Raw genomic sequence first — 23,147 nt, 5'->3', positions numbered from 1 at the left:
CATAGGTAAGTGTTATGATCCCTTTAGAGACTGACTACTTTAAAAAGTAAATTTGAACTTCCAGTTAATAGCAAAAAGGGTACACAACAAGAGTTCATGTTTTAAGATTTTTACTGAACAAAAGATTAAAAGCGCTCTTGACTAAACACCATATTTTAGGCAATTTATACTTTCAATCTCAGAACCAAACTTTCCTTTTTTACTTTCAGCACAATGGAAAAATCGCATTTCACAGGTGTATTTATATTGTCCTTTATTAAGACATTCAATTCTCTCAGAACCAGTCAAAAGTAATTCTTGGCATCTGAGGGCTTACTTCTGTTGTTTTCCTTTCTCAGCCTGGTAACTTCTAATCTCAGAACTGACTTTCATCATTTCTCACCCCTGAAGATTCTTAATTTTCCTTCCAGCCTTGATATACTCCTCACTAATTTGGTCTTTCCCATCACATTACTACACAATGAACCATAGAGACCTTCAGCTTCCAGCTACTCTCTCTCTCTCTTTCCCACATCCGCACAGACAGCCTTGTCTTTGAGTTTTCAGAAATATCTTAGACCCTTTCTTTCTCAGCATGGCAATAGATACCACATGGGCCTTGTATCTAGGTAGAAATGTTGATGAGCTATCTTTCAGACCCCTACTCTCTATTATGGTCTTACTCTATGGACAGTTCAGAGTACAACTCAACAGTCTCAACACCTTTCTGGAACTTAGGAGACTATTAGCACACAGATTGCTGCCATTGTCCCCTCATGTAAACACCTTGCACTTTCTTTGCAGAACAACAATCTGCTCCCCCCCACTTTAATCTCTAACAATCAAACCACTGAGGCTTGCTGTCAAGTAGACTGCAGAACAGGTCACATAAACACATTAATTGTGCATCTAAATTAAAGGCACTGTCCTAAAACCTAACAATCTTATCAACCTTATAATGGATTGAATATGAAACCAAAACATCAGGGGCGAAATTCTCCCCCAACGGCGCGATGTCCGCCGACTGGCGCCCAAAACGGCGCCAATCAGACGGGCATCACGCCGCCCCAAAGGTGCGGAATGCTCCACATCTTTGGGGGCCGAGCCCCGACATTGAGGGGCTAGGCCGATGCCGGAGGAACCTCCGCCCCGCCAGCTGGCGGAAACGGCCTTTGTTGCCCCGCCAGCTGGCGCGGAAATTACATATCGGGGCGGCGCATGCGCGGGAGCGTCAGCGGCCACTGACAGTTTCCCGTGCATGCACAGTGGGGAGAGTCTCTTCCGCCTCCGCCATGGTGGAGACCGTTGCGGAGGCGGAAGGGAAAGAGTGCCCCCACGGCACAGGCCCGCCCGCGGATCGGTGGGCCCCGATCGCGGGCCAGGCCACCGTGGGGACACCCCCCGGGGCCAGATCACCCCGCGCCCCCCCCAGGACCCCGGAGCCCGCCCACGCCGCCTTGTCCCGCCGGTAAATAGGTACTTTAATTTACGCCGGCGGGACAGGCAATTTCTCGGCGGGATTCGGCCCATCTGGGCCGGAGAATCGAGCGGGGGGGCCTGCCAACCGGCATGGCCCGATTCCCGCCCCCGCCCAATCTCCGGTACCGGAGACTTCGGCAACCGGTGGGGGCGGGATTCACAGCGGCCAACGGCCATTCTCCGACCCGCTGGGGGGTCGGAGAATGACGCCCCAGCTTTTTCAAAAATTAGAGCTACTCTTTAACACAAAGTTTACATCACCTCAATCAGCTCTCTCACTAGGTTTGGCTGCACGATTAAGCATGAAATACTTTCACAGATTAATTAATTTTGATTGATGAATCTGCCTGAAATACCATGTCATTCTGCCATTTGCACATGGGTCGCCTCAACATTACCTGACAGCACAATCCTGAAAAGAATTCTGATGAAAGTCCCATTGTTCAAAATTATTGAGGGCATATTACAGTTCTCATATAGCCACACACAAATAAACAGAATCATTTCAGTATACGAACCATTGAAAGAAGCCCAGCTTTTCAGATGAATGATCATCATAGATGAGATATTAATGTTTTCTAAAAATAGCCACGATTGAAAGGAATTGAGAACAAAACAATGTTTTAAAAGGGGAACTTTATTTATAACACTGAGGGGCCAGGAGCAAATGCACCAATTCAGCTCTGGTACACAATAAATTTGCAAAGCTGTTACTCAGTATAACCATAACTGCAGTGGCACTAGAAACACACGCATTCAAAACTTTTACTACCTTCCCTTTTTTTTGGTACAAAATGGTACAAACAACGATACAAAATATTTGTGCTGTTGACCATTACAAAAAAAGTTTCCTCTAACTGTGCAATGATTGTGTTGAAATGTGAACCAACAACACAAGAAGAAATTGTTCTTTGAAACAACCACAGCCATGCGAGCTTCTATGCTTTCAATATAAAAAAAACATGCAAAAAGGAAAAGAAGAAAGTTCCAATTATACATATAACATTAACTAGATGGTGTCTGCTTTAAGCTGTGCAACATTATGTACACGCTACAGTAAGAAACCAAGTGGGTAACAATGCTTTCAAAAAAATTAAGTTACTTCAATCTAATGTCCATTCGACTTCAGATTGGAAAAGAAAATGACCTTAATACTAATGAAGACTAACCAGTCCCTTCAGAATTTCATTTCCTGACATTATTTTTTTTACACTGCTTGACAATTAGACTTTCAATGTTAAGCTCTATACAACATATACAATGTGATTAGCCACCCACCTGCTCAGTTTTAAACATGGCTGTTAATACACGTGTTTCTGTACAGTTCATTTTTTTTTAAATGTATCTTACACCAATAGTTTAAAAGGCAAAAAAGGATGGTTTGTCCATTCACCAGAGTGGAAATAAACTGACTTGTTCACTTTCTCTTCATAGCCAGTACTGGACCAGGGATCAATAGATGGTTGAATTTTAATCGCTCCTGAGATTGAGGGAATCTGATAAAATGTACCAAAAAGGCACTTTAAAAACAGTGCTTCTGTACTAAGAAATTCAAGTTAATAAAGAGTGCCTTTCCTCTTTAGTTGTAAAGCAAACGTTGAGCGATATTCCTGCTGACTGACCAAAAATATGCATAAAAAGACAACAAGCATTCATGCTAACAGCTCATATTCTAAAATAAAAAATACTAACACACCACTAAAATATTATGGTCAGCAGGGAATATTAATGAAAAAGATGCCTCTTTTGTACAGTTCCTTCATTTCTAATACACTGTTAGTCATCTTCTCCACCGCCGTACATGTCTGCCAACTTCTTGAATCGAGGTCCCCAATCATTAAGATAATCATAATCGTGATCACCAGAACTGGATGAGTTCAGGGAACTGACCGATCCTGCAGTTGAACCACTTCCTTCATAATCAAAAACCAGGAGAGAATCGTAGGGTGGGGCTGTTGGATCATTATCCGCTGCTCGGAGGCCCTGTAAAGGTATTTTTAAAAATCATGAAATCTTCGAAGCATTGCAGACTATATGATGTGAACTGCAGACAGAGCCTAATGTTAAACATTTAACAGTATAAACTTGGTAATTTTTAGGGTCGCACATTGCAAAATCCTGGGTGCTACTTCTTCTTCAGCAAATAGTTTAGGATGCTTTAGCAGCAGTTACCAGATTGGATATTGTCCAAGGGTGCATGAAGGAATCTGGATGAGTTGTGCCAAGTTCAGAATCCTGGATTTCTATGAGTTATGTCAAACAGCCCAAGAATTTGCCTTTGAATTTAATTTTCATTTCTTTCAATATTTTCAAAGTTAAAAATTAAAGTTCCTTCTCTTACTGATATATGCTGTACTTCAGGCAAGAGGTAGGATGATATAGATTGTGCTCTGTGTCCACCGGAAATGAGGAATATTGGATGTTAGATTTCCATTACTTTTTTCTCTAAAGGATAGAATACTGAGCTTTATGCAGCAGACTGCCGCAGAACAGATAAGACTAATCCATGTAAGGTAAGAGCTAGATTGGCAGGCTGCCTTGGAACTCCACCTCATGACTTTCTGCACTCAAACTGTTCAACGGCAGAGCTGTCGTAGTAATCACAAATTAAGATAACTCTGATGTGAAGTGAGTTGGTGTGACAATCATCTGTAATATCTTGTAATACCTTGTGGACTCATACATGGAAAAATATACATCTGTTCGTTATCTTTTTATTTAAGTTACAATTCAGGTGGTCTCAAGTAAAAATAAAAGTCCCCATTGAAAAAGGATGGAATTATCATGGATAGAGAACTAACAGATTTTTGGGGTTATCACCAGTAGTAGTAACAAAATATAAAATCTAAATTACATAATAATGTACCCGCTATTTTTTCAAGGTAATAGACATCATCCTGGCATTTTCCAATTGTTACCTCATTAATGAAGTCTCCGATGTCTCCAGGATGAGGTACTGTTGGGCGCAGTGGGTATTGCGGCTCAGCACCAATAGGTCGCTCATCAACCCGCCTAATCCCAGGAGCTTTTACTAATCCAGGATCTAGTGAGTCTGGCTGCTGAAGTTGGCTCAGGTCATAGTCCTGCAGAACAGAGTGGCCTTGGCTTTAAACAGAGTTTCCCTATCAACACAGTTTCTCTAGAGTGATGAATTAAAATTTAAATAAAGTTCCGACATTCTATCGGTGCCAGCAATTCAGAACGTTCACTGATTGGCACGTTGGCAGACATTCATTCAACAACAAAGAAACCACGGGAAGAATTTTCTTGCGGTCATCCGAACCCTGCTGTCAAGCTCGAAGAGAGAGGGGGACCCTGAAACCCGCACTGTATGGGAAAGATTCGCTCAATGGGACTTTTCCTGGACCGGCCAATTATTGGCCCCAGGGTGGATGTGCCAGCGAAGGTAATGGGCCAATCAGAGGTCATGCATCTTGAGAGCAGCAGCAGGATTTCAGTAGGTAAATGAGACAGGCGGCAGTTCAAAATGGAGACACCCTCTCACCAGTTTTGCAAAATTTGCCTTTGTAGTCCATCGACCAGTGTTGTGGGGGAAGGGTGCCCTCAACATCAGGAGCTACAGTTGTTGCTGAAACCTGACATGGAGCAGAGGGCAGTGGCGGGGAAGGCTTCTAACCCTGCTAACATTCTAGTTGGCTTTTTTTACTTCTTCAATTAGTCTCAACAGGCTGTTTATTACTTTAATTGACTATCTGCCACTTGTGGAAGGGTAGCCTTATCACCTGCCTCTGTCTCCAGCCCGAGCAGGAACTAAAAGCTCTGCTCCATATCGCAGTATGAATTATTTGAGCACTTCATATTGATATACAACAGGTGTGTGGATGCATGTCAGTGACAGAATGAAAAGGTGCATAGAATGTTGTTGCAGGTCAAATTTAGAACATAGAACTTAGAACGATACAGCGCAGTACAGGCCCTTCGGCCCACAATGTTGCACCAAAACAAAAGCCATCTAACCTACACTATGCCATTATCATCCATATGCTTATCCAATAAACTTTTAAATGCCCTCAATGTTGGCGAGTTCACTACTGTTGCAGGTAGGGCATTCCACGGCCTCACCACTCTTTGCATAAAGAACCTACCTCTGACCTCTGTCCTATATCTATTACCCCTCAGTTTAAAGCTATGTCCCCTCGTGCCAGCCATTTCCATCTGCGGGAGAAGGCTCTCACTGTCCACCCTATCTAACCCCCTGATCATTTTGTATGCCTCTATTAAGTCTCCTCTTAACCTTCTTCTCTCCAACGAAAACAACCTCAAGTCCATCAGCCTTTCCTCATAAGATTTTCCCTCCATACCAGGCAACATCCTGGTAAATCTCCTCTGCACCCGCTCCAAAGCCTCCACGTCCTTCCTATAATGCGGTGACCAGAACTGTACGCAATACTCCAAATGCGGCCGTACCAGAGTTTTGTACAGCTGCAACATGACCTCCTGACTCCGGAACTCAATCCCTCTACCAATAAAGGCCAACACTCCATAGGCCTTCTTCACAACCCTATCAACCTGGGTGGCAACTTTCAGGGATCTATGTACATGGACACCTAGATCCCTCTGCTCATCCACACTTCCAAGAACTTTACCATTAGCCAAATATTCCGCATTCCTGTTATTCCTTCCAAAGTGAATCACCTCACACTTCTCTACATTAAACTCCATTTACCACCTCTCAGCCCAGCTCTGCAGCTTATCTATGTCCCTCTGTAACCTGCTACATCCTTCCACACTGTCGACAACACCATCGACTTTAGTGTCATCTGCAAATTTACTCACCCACCCTTCTGCGCCTTCCTCTAGGTCATTGATAAAAATGACAAACAGCAACGGCCCCAGAACAGATCCTTGTGGTACGCCACTTGTAACTGAACTCCATTCTGAACATTTCCCATCAACCACCACCCTCTGTCTTCTTTCAGCTAGCCAATTTCTGATCCACATCTCTAAATCACCCTCAATTCCCAGCCTCCGTATTTTCTGCAATAGCCTACCGTGGGGAACCTTATCAAACGCTTTACTGAAATCCATATACACCACATCAACTGCTCTACCCTCATCTACCTGTTCAGTCACCTTCTCAAAGAACTCGATAAGGTTTGTGAGGCATGACCTACCCTTTACAAAGCCATGCTGACTATCCCTGATCATATTATTCCTATCTAGATGATTATAAATCTTGTCTCTTATAATCCCCTCCAAGACTTTACCCACTACAGACGTGAGGTTCACCGGTCTATAGTTGCCGGGGTTGTCTCTGCTCCCCTTTTTGAACAAAGGGAACACATTTGCTATCCTCCAGTCCTCTGGCACTATTCCTGTAGCCAACGATGACATAAAAATCAAAGCCAAAGGTCCAGCAATCTCTTCCCTGGCCTCCCAGAGAATCCTAGGATAAATCCCATCAGGCCCCGGGGACTTATCTATTTTCAGCCTGTCCAGAATTGCCAACACCTCTTCCCTACGTACCTCAATGCCATCTATTCTAATAGCCTGGGTCTCAGCATTTTCCTCCACAACATTCTCTTTTTCCTGAGTGAATACTGACGAAAAATATTCATTTAGTATCTCGCCTATCTCTTCAGACTCCACACACAACTTCCCATCCCTGTCCTTGACTGGTCCTACTCTTACCCTAGTCATTTGCTTATTCCTCATGTCCCCTCCTTGCTCGTCTTAGCTCTCTCTTTAGATCCTTCCTCGCTACCTTGTAACTATCCATCGCCCCAACTGAAACTTCACACCTCATCTTCACATAGGCCTCCTTCTTCCTCTTAACAAGAGATTCCACTTCTTTGGTAAACCACGGTTCCCTCGCTCTAAGCCTTCCTCCCTACCTGACCGGTACGTACTTATCAAGAACACGCAGTAGCTGATCCTTGAACAAGCTCCACTTATCCAGTGTGCCCAACGCTTGCAGCCTACTTCTCCAACCTATCCCCCCAAGTCACGTCTAATGGCATCATAATTGCCCTTCCCCCAGCTATAACTCTTGCCCTGCGGTGTATACTTATCCCTTTCCATCACTAACGTAAACGTCACCGAATTGTGGTCACTGTCCCCAAAGTGCTCTCCTACCTCCAAATCCAACACCTGGCCAGGTTCATTACCCAAAACCAAATCCAACGTGTCCTCGCCTCTTGTTGGCCTGTCAACCTATTGTGTCAGGAAACCCTCCTGCACACACTGTACAAAAAACGACCCATCTAATGTACTCGAACTATATCTTTTCCAGTCAATATTTGGAAAGTTAAAGTCTCCCATAATAACTACCCTGTTACTTTCGCTCTTATCCAGGATCATCCTCGCCATCCTTTCCTCTACATCCCTAGAACTATTTGACAGGGCCTATAGAAAACTCCCAACAGGGTGACCTCTCCTTTCCTGTTTCTAACCTCAGCCCATACTACCTCGGAAGATGAGTCCTCATCTAGCATCCTCTCCGCCACCGTAATACTGCTCTTGAGTAGCAGCGCCACACCTCCCCCTCTTTTGCCTCCTTCTCTGAGCTTACTAAAACACCTAAACCCCGGAACCTGCAACATCCATTCCTGTCCCTGCTCTATCCATGTCTCCGAAATGGCCACACATCGAAGTCCCAGGTACCAACCCATGCTGCCAGTTCCCCTACCTTATTTCGTATACTCCTGGCATTGAAGTAGACACACTTCAAACCACCTACCTGAACACTGGCCCCCTCCTGCGATGTCAAATCTGTGCTCCTGACCTCAATACTCTCATTCTCCCGTACCCTAAAACTACAATCCAGGTTCCCATGCCCCTGCTACATTAGTTTAAACCCCCCCAGAGAGCACTAACAAATCCCCCCCCAGGATATTTGTGCCCCTCAGGTTCTGATGTAGACCATCCTGTCTGTAGAGGTCCCACCTTCCCCAGAAAGAGCCCCAGTTATCCAGAAATCTGAATCCCTCCCTCCTGCACCATCCCTGTAGCCACGTGTTTAATTGCTCTCTCTCCCTATTCCTCATCTCACAATTACGTGGCACGGGCAACAACCCAGAGATAACAACTCTGTTTGTTCTAGTTCTGAGCTTCCAACCTAGCTCCTTGAAAGCCTGCCTGACATCCTTGTCCCCTTTCCTACCTATGTCGTTAGTGCCAATGTGGACCACGACTTGGGGCTGCTCCCCCTCCCCCTTAAGGACCCGGAAAACACGATCCGAGACATCACGTACCCTTGCACCTGGGAGGCAACATACCAAACGTGAGTCTCTCACGCTCCCACAAAATCTCCTATCTGTGCCCCTGACTATCGAGTCCCCAATTACTAATGCTCTGCTCCTCTCCCCCCTTCCCTTCTGAGCAACAGGGACAGACTCCGTGCCAGAGGTCCGTACCCCATGGCTTACCCCTGGTAAGTTCCCCCCCCCCCCCCCCACAAGTATCTAAAGCGGTATACTTGTTTCTCAGGGGAACGACCGCAGGGGATCCCTGCACTGACTGCTTCTTCCCAGTCCCTCTTACAGTTACCCATCTATCTCCAATCTTTGGTGTAACTAATTCCCTGAAGCTGCTATCTATGACTCCCTCTGCCTCCCGAATGATCCGAAGTTCTTCCAACTCCAGCTCCAGTTCCCTAACTCGGTCTTGGAGGAGCTGGAGATGGCAGCACTTCCTGCAGGTAAAGTCAGCAGGGACACTAACGGCATCCCTCACCTCAAACATCCTGCAGGAGATGTATAATTTGTTGTATAATTTCCAATGAATATTGAAGCCTCCAGTTATGACCAGATATTTTGGCAGATAAATTAAAATCCCATGATGATGCCCCTTTAATAATAATAATAATAACCGCTTATTGTCACAAGTAGGCTTCAATTAAGTTACTGTAAAAAGCCCCTAGTCGCCACATTCCAATGAAATGTTGCAGTCTTTGATGCCAGTTTGACATGCTGGAATAAAAGTCTGCACAATATTCGCCCTGACCTTGATAGGGGCGGCTTGCATAGATGGAGGTTGTTGAGGGCGGAGCGGTGGCAGAGTTTCAAAAGCCTGGGTTTCTTTCCATGCTGCAGAAATTTAACTCCAGAGTGTGCCCAAGTGGAAATTAGCCAGATTGACAAGCCTATCAGCTGGTGAGTAGCATCCTGAAGTAGGCTGTAATTGAAGGTAAGGAGCCTGCAACTAAAACTGAGGGTGGACCAATTCTGACCCTAGTGGGGTTTTGATCTGATCCCTGACCTCAGCAAATCCTTTTATGGGCCCACAAGCAGTGCCAAAATGCATTTGGCTATTGGGAAATACAGTCAGCCAGGTTTTCCAAGCATATTATATACATGCCTATGTGCCTCAGGGTGACACAGGAGCACAATGGTGAGCACTGTTGCTTCACAGCACCAGAGACCCGGGTTCGAATCCCAGCTTGGGTCACTGTCTGTGCAGTTTGTACATTCTCCCCATGTCTGCGTGGGTTTCCTCCGGGTGCTCCGATTGCATGGCGGCGCATTTTGCTGTAGTGGTGGTTGGCATCGCCACCGGGGGTAGTGGCTTGGTTGGGTGATCTGTACGACCTCTTGCGTTTAGAGAAGATAAAGTATGAGTTAAGGGTCTCTTTAGGAGGGTTTGAGGAAAGGTGGAAAATGTTTGTGACCGTGTTTGAGGGGCTGTTCATTGCGGGGGAGGGGGGTGCAAAAGGGGAAAAATCTATACAGACCTAATAGTTGATTGTTGGGAAGTATGTTTCCCAGGGTGTTTATTCGCTGTAACCTGTTTTGATACATATTTAAAAGACCCCAAACTGAAGTGGTGATGGAGTGAATGGCATTAAACAGGAAAGTAGAAATGCACGCAACAAAGGAACATCTGTAATTATGGGTGACTTTAATCATCGTAGAATCATAGAGTTTACAGTGCAGAAGGAGGCCATTCGGCCCATCGAGTCTGTACCGGCCCTTGGAAAGAGCACCCTACCCAAGGTCAACACCTCCACCCTATCCCCATAACCCAGTAACCCCGCCCAACACTAAGGGCAATTTTGGACACTAAGGGCAATTTATCATGGCCAATCCACCTAACCTGCACATCTTTAGACTGTGGGAGGAAACCGGAGCACGCGGAGGAAACCCACGCACACACGGGGAGGATCTGCAGACTCCGCACAGACAGTAATCTGCACATAGATTGGGAAAATCAAATTAGTAACAATACCGCAGAGAAGGAATTCCGGGAGTGCATAATGAATGGTTTTCTGGTCCAATATGTTGAGGAGCCAACTAGAGAACAGGCCATCTTAGACTGGGCATTGTACAATGAGAATGGAATCATTGACAATCTAGATCTGCGAGGTCCCTCAGGGATGAGGAACCATAACATAATAGAATTATTCATTAAGATGGAGATATGTAATTGATTGTGAGACTAGGGTCCTGAATCTTAATAAAGGAAACTGCGATGGTATGAGGCATGTGTTGGCTATGATAGATTGGGAAACATTACTTAAAGGGATGAAGAAGATAGGCAATAGCAAACGTTCAAAGAGTGCATGGGTGAACTGTAACAATTGTTTAATCCTGAATGGCACAAAAGTAAAATGCGAAAGCTGGCCAAACCATGTCTTACAACGGAAATTAGAAATAGTATTAGATCCAAGGTATAGGCATACAAATTGGCCAGAAAAAAACAACAGACCTAAGGATTGGCAGCACTTTAAAATTCAGCAAAAGAGGAAAAAGAGATTGATTAAGAAGGGGAAAATAGAGTACGAGAGTAAGCTTGTGTGGAACATAAAAACTGACTGTAAAAGTTTATATCAGAATCTGAAGAGTAAAAGATTTGTGAACACCTATGCCTTACAGTCAGAAACAGGGGAATTTATAATGGGGATCAAAGAAATGGCTGACCAACTAAATACATACTTTAGTTCTGCCTTCACGAACGAGGCCATAAATAACAGACCAGAAATATTGGCGAATACAGGGTTTAGTGAGCGGGAGCAACTGAAGGAAATCAGCATTAGTAGCAAAATAGTGTCAGGGAAATTGATGGGATTGAAGATCGATAAATCCCCAAACCTGATAAGCTACATTCTAAAGTCCTTAAGGAAGTGGCCTTAATAATAGTGGGTGCTGAAGTGTTGGGTGCTCTGAGATACAGACGAACCAACACGGTTGCGATTGGTACAACGCAGTTTTATTCCTTTAAACTATTTATATGACAAACTTGGTACTCAGCACGTGGTGACTGTGTGAGTGTCTGGCTTTGAGGTCCTTGCCCTGTGCCGTCTCCTGATGGACTGCCCAGGAAGTGTTGTGTTTCTTGTTTTGTACTGTGTATGATCTTGTCTGTGATTGGCTGTCGTGTTATGTGTGCTAATTGGTCCGTTGCTCTGTCTATCATTATGTATGTGTGTATGTGCTGTGATGTTCACTTGAATATCATGACATCCCCACTTTTTTTACAAGATTATGTGCCTGCGTGGTTATAAATAGAAATGTGTACTGAGTGCAGCTAAATGTGTGTGTGTGTAATATTTACAGCATGTACATGGGGCTTAACTATATACAAGGGGCGATGTCGGGTGTGACATACTAACGAGGTTGTACCATAATAAATAAATACGTGGAAATGTGGAGCGATAATACGAATGCCTGTAACGAGAAGAACATAGACATGTTAAAACAGTGGTTGCATGAGTTCAACGTGTGAACAGTCTCATAAGTCCAGTCTAGTAGGTGGGTGACGAATTCGGGTTGACCGCCTCAAGGGTGGGTTGGGAACCACCGGCTGAGGTGCGGGCCTGGCAACGGGCGGCGACGGAAGGGGCATGGTAGCAGGCAGCTCCACGAAGTCGCTATCAGGAACCACAGGAGGACACGGCGTCAGTGTAAGGTCTCGTTGCAAACGTGGAAGTAGGCGAAGAGCCCGGCGATTGCGCCTACGCATGGATCCAATAGGCATGCATACCAGGAACGAGCGGGGAGCCACGCATCGGAGAACTTCGGCAGGTGCTGACCAGCCATCTTCTGGTAGGTGGATGCGGACGTCGTCTCCAGGGGCCAGGGCGGGAAGATCAGTTGCCCGCGTGTCATATGACCTCTTCTGGCGACCGCGATGCAGTTGCATCCTATGCAGTACCGGAGCATGGTCTATTGTTGGTGCCAGGATGGAAGGCACAGTTGTCCTGAGGTCCTGTTTTGTGCTGGTGAGAGACCAGTGGCTAGTGGGGCCGAGTGATAGGCCAGCAGGGCGAGGCAGAAGTCCGACCCGGCAGCAGCAGCCTTGCAGAGGAGCCGCTTGGCAACGTGAACGCCCTTCTCCGCCTTTCCATTTGACTGGGGGTGCAGAGGGCTGGACGTCACGTGTGTGATGCCATACGAGGCAGCAAACAATGACCGTTCCTGGCTGGCGAAACAGGACCCATTGTCCGACATGACAGTCATCGGAATGCCGTGGCGAGCAAAGGTGTCTTTTCAGGCCCTGATGACAGCAGACGATGTCAAATCGTGCAGGCGTATGACTTCTGGGTAGTTGGAGAAGTAGTCACCTATGATGACATCGTCCCTGCCGAGCACGTCAAACAGGTCCACACCCACCTTCGCCCAGGGGGACGTCACCAGCTCATGGGGTAGAAGCGTTTCAGGAGGTTGCGCCGGCTGAAACCTTTGGCAGGTTGTACAGTTGAGCACCATGTTGGCAATATCGTCACTGATGCCCCGCCAGTATACCACCTCTCGGGCCCTCCGTCTGCACTTCTCGACCCCCAAGTGGCCTTCGTGTAGTTGGTCGAGAACCAGCTTGCGCATGCTGTGCGGAATTACAATCCGGTCCAGCTTCAGAAGGACGCTATCAATGACGGCCAGGTCGTCTCGGACATTGTAGAACTGCGGGCACTGCCCTTTCAGCCACCCTCCCGTCATGTGGCGCGTCACACGCTGTAGAAGGGGGTCGGCCGCAGTCTCTCGGCGAATACGGGCCAGACTGGAGTCGTCAGCTGGCAGATGTGAAAGCCACCTGTGCCTCGACCTGACATATGAACCCCTCCGCATCTGGCGGCGTGCTCACTGCTCTGGATAGGGCATCCGCAACGATGAGTTCCTTCCCTGGAGTGTAGACCAGTTGGAAGTCGTACCTCCTGAGTTTAAGTAGGATGCGCTGGAGGCGAGGGGTCATCTCGTTCAGGTCCTTGTTTATTATGCTGACCAGGGGGCGGTGGTCAGTTTCGACAGTGAACCGGGGAAGACCATATACATAATCATGGAACTTGTCTAAACCGGTTAGCAAGCCCAGGCACTCCTTTTCGATCTGCGCGTAGCGCTGCTCTGTGGGGGTCATGGCTCGCGATGCATAGGCAACTGGGGCCCATGATGCCGTATCATCCCGCTGCAGGAGCACTGCTCCAATGCCGGGTTGGCTGGCATCAGTCGAGATTTTGGTGGCACGAGACGTGTCAAAGAACGCCAATACCGGTGCAGTGGTGAGTTTGTGTTTGAGCTCCTCCCTTTCCAGCTGGTGTGTGTGTTGCCACTGGAACTCTGTGGACTTTTTGACGAGGTGGCGCAGAGCCGTCGTGTGGGAGGCAAGGTTGGGAATGAACTTCCCCAGGAAGTTGACCATGCTAAGGAAGTGTAGCACTGCTTTCTTGTCGGCCGGCTGCGGCATGGCTGTGATGACGCTCACCTTGTCTGCATCCGGACGGACCCCTGACTGGGAGATATGGTCCCCCAGGAACTTCAACTCGGTCTGGCCAAAGGAACACTTGGCTCGGTTGAGGCGCAGGCCGTTTTCTCATATGCGCGCAAAAACGCGCTGGAGACGATATATGTGCTCCTGTGGTGTGGTGGACCAGATGATGACGTCATCCACATATACGCGCACCCCTTCGATGCCCTCCATCATCTGCTCCATGATCATATCAAAGACCTTGGATGCCGAGATGATGCCAAATGGCATCCGGTTGTAGCAGAACCTGCCGAAAGGGGTGTTGAAGGTACATAGCTTTCGGCTGGAGGGATCGAGTTGGATCTGCCAAAACCCCTTAGAAGCATCCAGTTTTGTAAATATTTTCGCCTGGGCCATTTCACTGGTGATCTCCTCCCGTTTCGGTATGGGATAATGTTCCCTCATGATATTATTATTGAGGTCTTTGGGGTCAATACAGATGCGGAGCTCGCCGGAAGGCTTCTTGACACACACCATGGAGCTGACCCACGGCGTGGGCTCCGTGACCCTGGATAGGACCCCTTGGTCCTGGAGATCCTGCAGCTGCTGCTTGAGGCGGTCTTTAAGCGGCGCAGGAACCCCGCGAGGTGCGTGAATGACTGGGATGGCGTCCGGTTTGAGGCAAATTCGGTAGGTGTATGGCAGTGTTCCCATGCCCTCGAATGCCTCCTGGTTGTGGGCGAGGAGCGATTGGAGCTGTGCGTTGAACTCTGCATCCGGGAAGTCAGATGTGCCGTCTGGAGAGAGAGAGTGGACTCGTTGCACGAGGTGGAGAGCCTTGCATGCCTGTGCGCCCAGCAGGGAATCCTTCGATGAGCCGACTATCTCGAACGAGAGTGTGGCCGTGTATGTGTTGTGTGTCACCTGGAGCTGGCAGGATCCCATAGCCGGGATAACGTTCCCATTGTAGTCGACCATCCTGCACCGGGACGGCCGGATTGGTGGTCTGACCTTCATGGCGTAGAAGGCTGACCATGCTATGAGGTTGGTGGAGGCGCCAGTGTCCAGGCGGAAAGTGATCAGCGATCGGTTGACCGTCAGGGTGGCACACCATTCATCACCCGGATTGATTGTGTTGACCCGGTTTCCATCAATGACCGCAACCCGGAAGGCATCCGTGGTCATCTGTGTCATCGGTTTGGATGTCGTAATGTGGAGGCTGAATGGTCCGCACGTTCCTGCGAGGTTGTCAGAGATGCGGAAGATCAACAGGTTGAGCCGCTCGACAGTAAGCAGCGTAGTGGCCCACCTTGCCACAGCGTAGGCATTGTCGGGTTTTTGCAGGACATTGCCCTTTTAAATGTGTAGCTCCACAGTTGCCGCACGTCGTGACGTCATGGCGTTCGTTACGCCACTGCGCATGCGCAGTTCGGTCTTGCGTCGAGCGCGCCTGCGCATCACGTCCCTCAGTGTTGCCGTAGGTTTTGGCGGGCACAAGCGCAGGAGGCCTTGAAAAGCGCGCAAAACGGCCGCCCTCATCCGGGCCGCGGGCCGGGAGAAAATCGATCGCCTGGACCCGTTTGGCCTTGTGGGACACCTGGCTCGCCGATCCGGTCGCGTAGGACCCCCTCCGCGCCGATTTGGTCGCCTGAAATTGGGCATAGCGGCTAGTCGCGTTCTCGTGCAGGACACAGGCTTCAACTGCAGATGCTAAGGTCAGGCCTTTTATTTTTAGAAGCTGCTGGCGTAGGCTGCCGGAGGCAACCCCAAAAATGATCTGGTCCCGGATCATGGATTCTGAGGTGGTGTCGTAACCACAGGACTGCGCGAGTATGCGGAGATGCGTCAGGAAGGACTGAAAGAGCTCATCCTTACCTTGCAGGCGCTGCTGGAAGACATACCTCTCAAAGCTCTCGTTGACCTCAACGTTGACGTGTTGGTCGAGCTTGAGGAGGACCGTGTCATATTTAGATTTGTCCTCGCCTTCCGCGAACACCAAGGAGTTGTATACATGGATGGCGTGCTGACCTGCGGTGGTGAGGAGGATGGCGATCTTCCTTTTGTCCGAGGCACCCTGTTTTTCGTTGGCTTCCATAAAGAGTTCGAAACGCTGCTTGAACAGCGTCAATTTATGCCAAGGTTCCCAGCGACTTGCAACAGCTGCGGTGTGTTGACGGTGTCCATGGCGCAGGATGGCAGATTTGTGGGTAGGTTTTGATTCACTTCTGGTACCATGAAGTATTGGGTGCTCTGAGATACAGACGAACCAACACGGTTGCGATTGGTACAACGCAATTTTATTCCTTTAAACTACTTATATAACAAACTTGGTACTCAGCACGTGGTGACTGTGTGAGTGTCTGGCTTTGAGGTCCTTGCCCTGTGCCGTCTCCTGATGGACTGCCCAGGAAGTGTCGTGTTTCTTGTTTTGTACTGTGTATGCTCTTGTCTGTGATTGGCTGTCGTGTTATGTGTGCTAATTGGTCCGTTGCTCTGTCTATCATTATGTATGTGTGTATGTGCTGTGATGTTCACTTGAATATTATGACAGGTGCTTTGGTGGCCATCATCCAAATTTCTATAGACTCTGGAAGCATTCCTACCAATTTGAGGGTAGCTAATTTAACTCCATTATTTAAAAAGGGAGGTAGAGAAAAAACAGGGAATTATAGACCAGTCAGCCTGACATCAGCAACAGGGAAAATTCAAAAATCCATTGTATAAGATTTAAAAGCATAGCACTTGGATAGCTGTGGCAGAATCAGACAGGGTCAGCATGGATTTACGAAAGGGAAAACGTGCTTGACAAATCTACTGGAATTCTTTGAGGATGTAACTAATAGAGTTGACGAGGGGGAGCCAAATTAAAGTGCATGGGATTGGAAGTAGTACATTGAGATGGATAGAAAATTGGTTGGCAGACAGAAAACAAAAGAGTAGGAATAAATGGGTCTTTTTCTAAATGGCAGCCAGTGACGAGTGGGATACAGCAGGGATCAATGCTGGGACCCTAGCTATTCACAATATAAATTGTGAATAGATGAGTTTAGATGAGAGAACCAAATGTAATATCTCTAAATTTGCAGATGACATGATGTTTGCTGGGAGGGTGACCCATGAGAAGGATGTAGAGATGCTTCAGAGCGATTTGGACAAGCTGAGTGAGTGGAAAAATGCATGGTGGTTGCAGTATAATGCGGATAAATGTAAAGTTATCCACATTGTAGATTATTATTTAATAATTATAGATTGAGAGTAGGGAATGTGCAATGAGACCTAAGTGTCCTTGTACACCAGTCGCTGAAAGTAAACATGCAAGTGCAGCAGGCGGTAAAGAAGGCAAATGGCATGTTGGTGTTCATAGCAAGAGGAATTGAGTACAGGAACAGGGATGTTTTGATGCAGTTGTACAGGGTCTTGGTGAGACCACATCTGGAATATTGGGCAAAATTCTCCGGAAATGGCACGATGTCTGCCGACTGGGGCCCAAAACGGCGCAAATCAGTTGGGCATCGCGCCGCCCCGCTCCGCATCTTTGGGGGCCGAGCCCCAACCTTAAGGGGCTAGGTCGGCGCCGGACGAATTTCCGCCCCGCCAGCTGGCGGAAAAGGCCTTTGGTGCCCCGCCAGCTGGCGCAGAAATGACATCTCCGGGCGGCGCATGCGCGGGAGCGTTAGCGGCCGCTGACAGCATTCCTGCGCATGCGCATTGGAGGGCGTCTCTTCTGCCTCCGCCATGGTGGAGACCGTGGAGACCGTGGCGGAGGCAGGAGGGAAAGAGTGCCCCCACGGCACAGGCCCGCCCGCGGATTGGTGGGCCCCGATCGCGGGCCAGGCCACCGTGGGGGCACCCCCCGGGGCCAGATCGCCCCGCGCCCCTCCCCAGGACCCCGGAGCCCGCCCGCGCCGCCTTGTCCCGCCGGTAAGGTAAGTGGTTTAATCTATGCCGGCGGGACAGGCATTTTAGCGGCGGGACTTCGGCCCATCCGGGCCAGAGAATCGCGCGGGGGGGCCCACCAACCGGCGCGGCGCGATTCCCGCGCCTGCCGAATATCCGGTGCCGGAGACTTCGGCAACCGGCGGGGGCGGGATTCATGCCAGCCCCCGGCGATTCTCCGACCCGGCGGGGGGTCGGAGAATCTTGCCCATTGTCTACAGTTTTGGCCTTCTTATCTGAGGAAGGATGTTCTTGCTATACAGGGAGTGCAATGAAAGTTTACCAGATTGATTTCTGGGATGGTGAGACCAACATATGAGGAGAAATTGCAAGGATTATATTCATGGGAGTTCAGAAGAATGAGGGGGGATCTCATGGAAACCAATAAAATTCTAACATGACTAGACAAGTAGATGCAGGAAGGATATTCTGATGGCGGGGGAGTCCAGAACCAAAGGTCACAATCTGAGGATATGGGGTAGACCATTTAGGACTGAGATGGGGAGAAATTCCTTCAGCCAGAGAGTGGTGAGCCTCCTCCTGCTCCTATTCTCAATGTTGCTATGTTTCTGTGCTGTAACAATTCTGCAATTTTGTGACCAGCCCGCACAAACCACTTTTCAATGAGAAAATGTCAGCACCTCCATTTTGAAGTGCCCGCTACACCAGTTACCTGGCACCACAGCCTCCTGCTTCTTTCAAGTTGGAAGGCCACAGGTCAGCCTTCCAGCTCCAAGAGCCGACTGTCCTTAATTGGATGGTAAATTCGTCCACTGGTAATTATTTGGCCATTCCAGGCAAATCATATTGAATGACTGTTTGCCCACTTAGGGCAGAATTTAATGTCAGTGATGCTAGCCCACCCACTGGCTGGGAAATTGCTGGGAATCCTGCATCGCTTTTCTCCCAAGAGGCCCAACAATTCCAAATAAATCAGGCACTTACTGTTCAGCATCGGACATCCTGTTGACTTAAAGACCCAATCAGGGCAGAAATCCTGCCCCTGAAAACTGTCAGCCAATCAGAGGCTATCGCATACCGTCTGTGCCACCGCGAGTGGTGGCCATTGCCGGCACTGCATTTCAGGGGGGGATTGCCATGGAAAGAGGAGTGTGGGTAGGGTATGGCAGGGAGGGGGTGCCAGTGACATATAGGTGGGGCATTACATTCCACCCGTAGTGGGTGCTTCTGGCTCCCATTTGAACCCGAGGGCAGGGTTCAGAAGCCTGCAGAGAAAATCCTGGCCCTGACTCCATTAAACTTAAAGTGGGAAGGTTGTGGTCAAGTTTGACATTTTAAAAGTTTTATCATTTTGTCGAATCCAAACCCAATAATTTCTGGGTGTTAAAATCCATCTTCCTTTTACTTAACCAGCCTGCTTACAGCTTGCATGCCACCGTTTCCTCAACAAACTGGGAGAGATGTCAATTTTCCCACGATAATTCACAGACAAAGCGCAAGAATGCACAACGATTGAATATGTGATTTGCAAGAATGTAATTTCATTAGTAGTCATGAGAAAGTAGAGATGCACCAATAATAATGATAATTTCACAATTTACAAGCATTTAAAAAGCCACTTAAATGGTACAATCATCAAAAAGTTCAATAATCTAATTGGGAAAATCCTGTTTTAGCCATCAGATGTTAGATACACTAGGAAGCTTTATTAAAGAAATTAAGAACAGATTTATAATGGCAAAAGGTAGATTCCAAATATGCAAAGGATGGAAAATGTGCAATAGTATTTCCCAGATTTTAATTTGCTGTGAATGGGGAAGATAGTTGAAGTAAGAATCTCTTAATGCCTGGGCTTCATTTTAATATGATTGATGTGCTACTCATTCTATCACATTGGGATTTCAGCGTACTGCTCACTTTTGGTGCTCAATTATCAATGGACCTCTCGAGACCTGTTGAAGCTTGTGGCTTCTCGTCTTCCAAGTGTTCCTGTATCCAAATGAAACTGATAAAATGTTATGCAGAGGAAGCTTAATTATGGTAATAAGGCAACAAAAAAAATGAAAATGAAGCCATCTGGAAGCTCCAAACTCTTGACAGTTCAAATGCACAAAGATCCTGCAAATCAAGACTTCCGGGTGCGGCGATGACCAGCTGAGTCGCACGTTTCGGCAGCTCCCGGTGAAACGGACTTTTGGGCTCTTGATAGGAGCCCCAACGGCAATTTTGACGGCTAAAAACACTGTGCGGTAAACCAGAAGGGAATCCCCCCTGGATACGGATGGAAAAAGGAGGAGAAAGTGGCCGGATTGCATGGATCCTTTAGAACAGCGGCAAGGAAGGCAAGCAAAAACCAAGATGGCGTCGGAAGGTGGCAGTTTAACATGGGGCCCTGAACAACAAGAGTTCTTGAAATGCTGTGTGGAAGAGCTCAAAAAGGAAATGAAGAAAGAGCTGTTGGCCCCGATACTACAGGCGATCGAAGGGCTAAAGGAGGAACAAAAGACCCAGGAGCGGGAGCTTCGGGTCGTGAAGGCAAAGGCAGCCGAGAATGAGGACGACATACAGGGCCTGGTGGTGAAGACGGAGACGCATGAGGCACATCAGAAACGATGTGTGGAAAGGTTGGAGGCACTGGAGAACAACGCAAGGAGGAACAACCTGAGGATTCTTGGTCTTCCTGAAGGTGTGGAGGGAGCGGACGTCAGGGCATATGTGAGCACGATGCTGCACTCGTTAATGGGAGCGGAGGCCCCGGCGGGTCCGTTGGAGGTGGAGGGAGCATACCGAGTGATGGCGCGAGGGCCGAGAGCAGGAGAAATTCCCAGAGCCATAGTGGTGAGATTCCTCCGTTTTAAGGATAGAGAAATGGTCCTTAGATGGGCAAAGAAAACTCGGAGCAATAAATGGGAGAACGCGGTGATCCGCGTTTATCAAGACTGGAGTGCGGAGGTGGCGAGAAGGAGGGCGAGCTTTAATCGGGCCAAGGCGGTGCTTCATAAAAAGAAGATAAAATTTGGAATGCTGCAACCGGCAAGACTGTGGGTCACATATCGAGGGAGGCACCACTACTTTGAGACGGCGGATGAAGCGTGGACTTTTATTGTGGAAGAAAAACTGGAATGAGCGGGTTATTAAAAAGAACGTTTGAACAGAGTGGTGGGGCGAATGTGGGGGGCAAAGAGGGGGGTTAAAAAGGGGGGAAAGAGGAGTTTTATGTACTAATCCTGCGATGTGGTAACTTTTCTCTCTCCCACAGGTGGTGATGGGGGAGGAGGGGAGGTGGAGGAGATGGGGCGTTGGCCATTGGGGGCGGGGCCAAGGGAGAAGTGCGGGCTTGGTTCCCGCGCTATGATAATCATGGCGGGAATAGAGAAGCAGGAAGGAGGGGGCGTCGCACGGTGCGAGCCGAGGTCACGGGGGGAAGCCGAGGTCGGCCAGAGTTTGCGGACTTCTGGGAGCAACATGGGGGGAGTAATTACGCTAGCGGGGGATCTAGCGGGGGGGGGTGGGAGGGGGGAATTACTGGGTCGCTGGGGAGAGGGGGGAGCTGGTATGGGAGGGGATGGGCGGGGGGGCACCGCCTGTGGGAGATACAGCTGCGTGGGAACCGGGTGAGGAGCTGGAAAAAGGTGACGGCTAATCGACAAGGGTGGGGGGTAGGAAGCCCCCCAACCTGGCTGATCACGTGGAACGTGAGAGGGCTGAACGGGCCGATAAAGAGGGCACGGGTACTCGCACACTTTAAGAAACTTAAGGCAGATGTGGTTATGTTACAGGAAACGCACTTGAAACTGATAGACCAGGTTAGGCTACACAAAGGATGGGTGGGGCAGGTGCTCCATTCGGGGCTAGATGCGAAAAACAGGGGGGTGGCTATATTAGTGGGGAAGCGGGTAATGTTCGAGGCAAAGACTATAGTGGCGGATAACGGGGGCAGATACGTGATGGTGAGTGGCAAACTACAGGGGGAGACGGTGGTTTTGGTAAACGTATATGCCCCGAACTGGGATGATGCCAATTTTATGAGGCGGATGCTAGGACGCATTCCGGACCTAGAGATGGGAAAGTTGATAATGGGGGGAGATTTTAATACGGTGTTGGAACCAGGGCTGGATAGGTCGAAGTCCAGGACTGGAAGGAGGCCGGCAGCAGCCAAGGTACTTAAAGATTTTATGGAGCAGATGGGAGGTGTAGACCCGTGGAGATTTAGCAGACCTAGGAGTAAGGAGTTCTCGTTTTTCTCCTATGTCCATAAAGTCTACTCGCGAATAGACTTTTTTGTGCTGGGAAGGGCGTTGATCCCGAAGGTGAGGGGAACGGAGTATACGGCTATAGCCATTTCGGATCACGCTCCACACTGGGTAGACTTGGAGATAGGGGAGGAAACAGGAGGGCGCCCACCCTGGAGAATGGACATGGGACTAATGGCAGATGAGGGGGTGTGTCTAAGGGTGAGGGGATGCATTGAAAAGTACTTGGAACTCAATGATAATGGGGAGGTCCAGGTGGGAGTGGTCTGGGAGGCGTTGAAGGCGGTGGTTAGAGGGGAGCTGATATCAATAAGGGCACATAATGGGAAGCAGGAGAGTAAGGAACGGGAGCGGTTGCTGCAAGAACTTTTGAGGGTGGACAGACAATATGCGGAAGCACCGGAGGAGGGACTGTACAGGGAAAGGCAAAGGCTACATGTAGAATTTGACTTGCTGACTACGGGCACTGCAGAGGCACAATGGAGGAAGGCACAGGGTGTACAGTACGAATATGGGGAGAAGGCGAGCAGGTTGCTGGCACACCAATTGAGGAAAAGGGGAGCAGCGAGGGAAATAGGGGGAGTGAGGGATGAGGAAGGAGAGATGGAGCGGGGAGCGGAGAGAGTGAATGGAGTGTTCAAGACATTTTATAAAAAATTATATGAAGCTCAACCCCCGGATGGGAGGGAGAGAATGATGGGCTTCTTGGATCGGCTGGAATTTCCCAAGGTGGAAGAGCAGGAAAGGGTGGGACTGGGAGCACAGATCGAGGTAGAAGAAGTGGTGAAAGGAATTAGGAGCATGCAGGCGGGAAAGGCCCCGGGACCGGATGGATTCCCAGTCGAATTCTAGAGAAAATATGTGGACTTGCTCGCCCCGGTATTGACGAGGACCTTTAATGAG

General features: G+C 48.5%; 1 protein-coding gene across 3 annotated transcripts in view; it reads right to left on the bottom strand.

Moving 5' to 3' along the window:
* Window positions 1-2,079: 2,079 nt before the first annotated feature.
* LOC140428374 (cadherin-4-like) overlaps window positions 2,080-23,147 on the bottom strand; it is a 1,038,564-nt gene continuing 1,017,496 nt past the window's right edge. For all 3 annotated transcript variants that reach the window (XM_072514764.1, XM_072514766.1, XM_072514765.1), the window contains 2 exons: window positions 4,377-4,541; window positions 2,080-3,441 (listed from right to left, as the gene is read on the bottom strand). In XM_072514764.1, coding sequence (XP_072370865.1) covers window positions 3,235-3,441; window positions 4,377-4,541 — 372 coding nt within the window. In that variant the 3' untranslated portion in view covers window positions 2,080-3,234. The remainder of the gene's footprint in view (window positions 3,442-4,376; window positions 4,542-23,147) is intronic.

The sequence above is a fragment of the Scyliorhinus torazame genome, chromosome 8 (genome assembly GCF_047496885.1).
Source record: "Scyliorhinus torazame isolate Kashiwa2021f chromosome 8, sScyTor2.1, whole genome shotgun sequence".
NCBI classification, from domain to species: Eukaryota; Metazoa; Chordata; class Chondrichthyes; order Carcharhiniformes; family Scyliorhinidae; genus Scyliorhinus; species Scyliorhinus torazame.
Note: the sequence above shows the minus strand (reverse complement) of the source record. Positions and strands in the feature narration are given on the sequence as shown.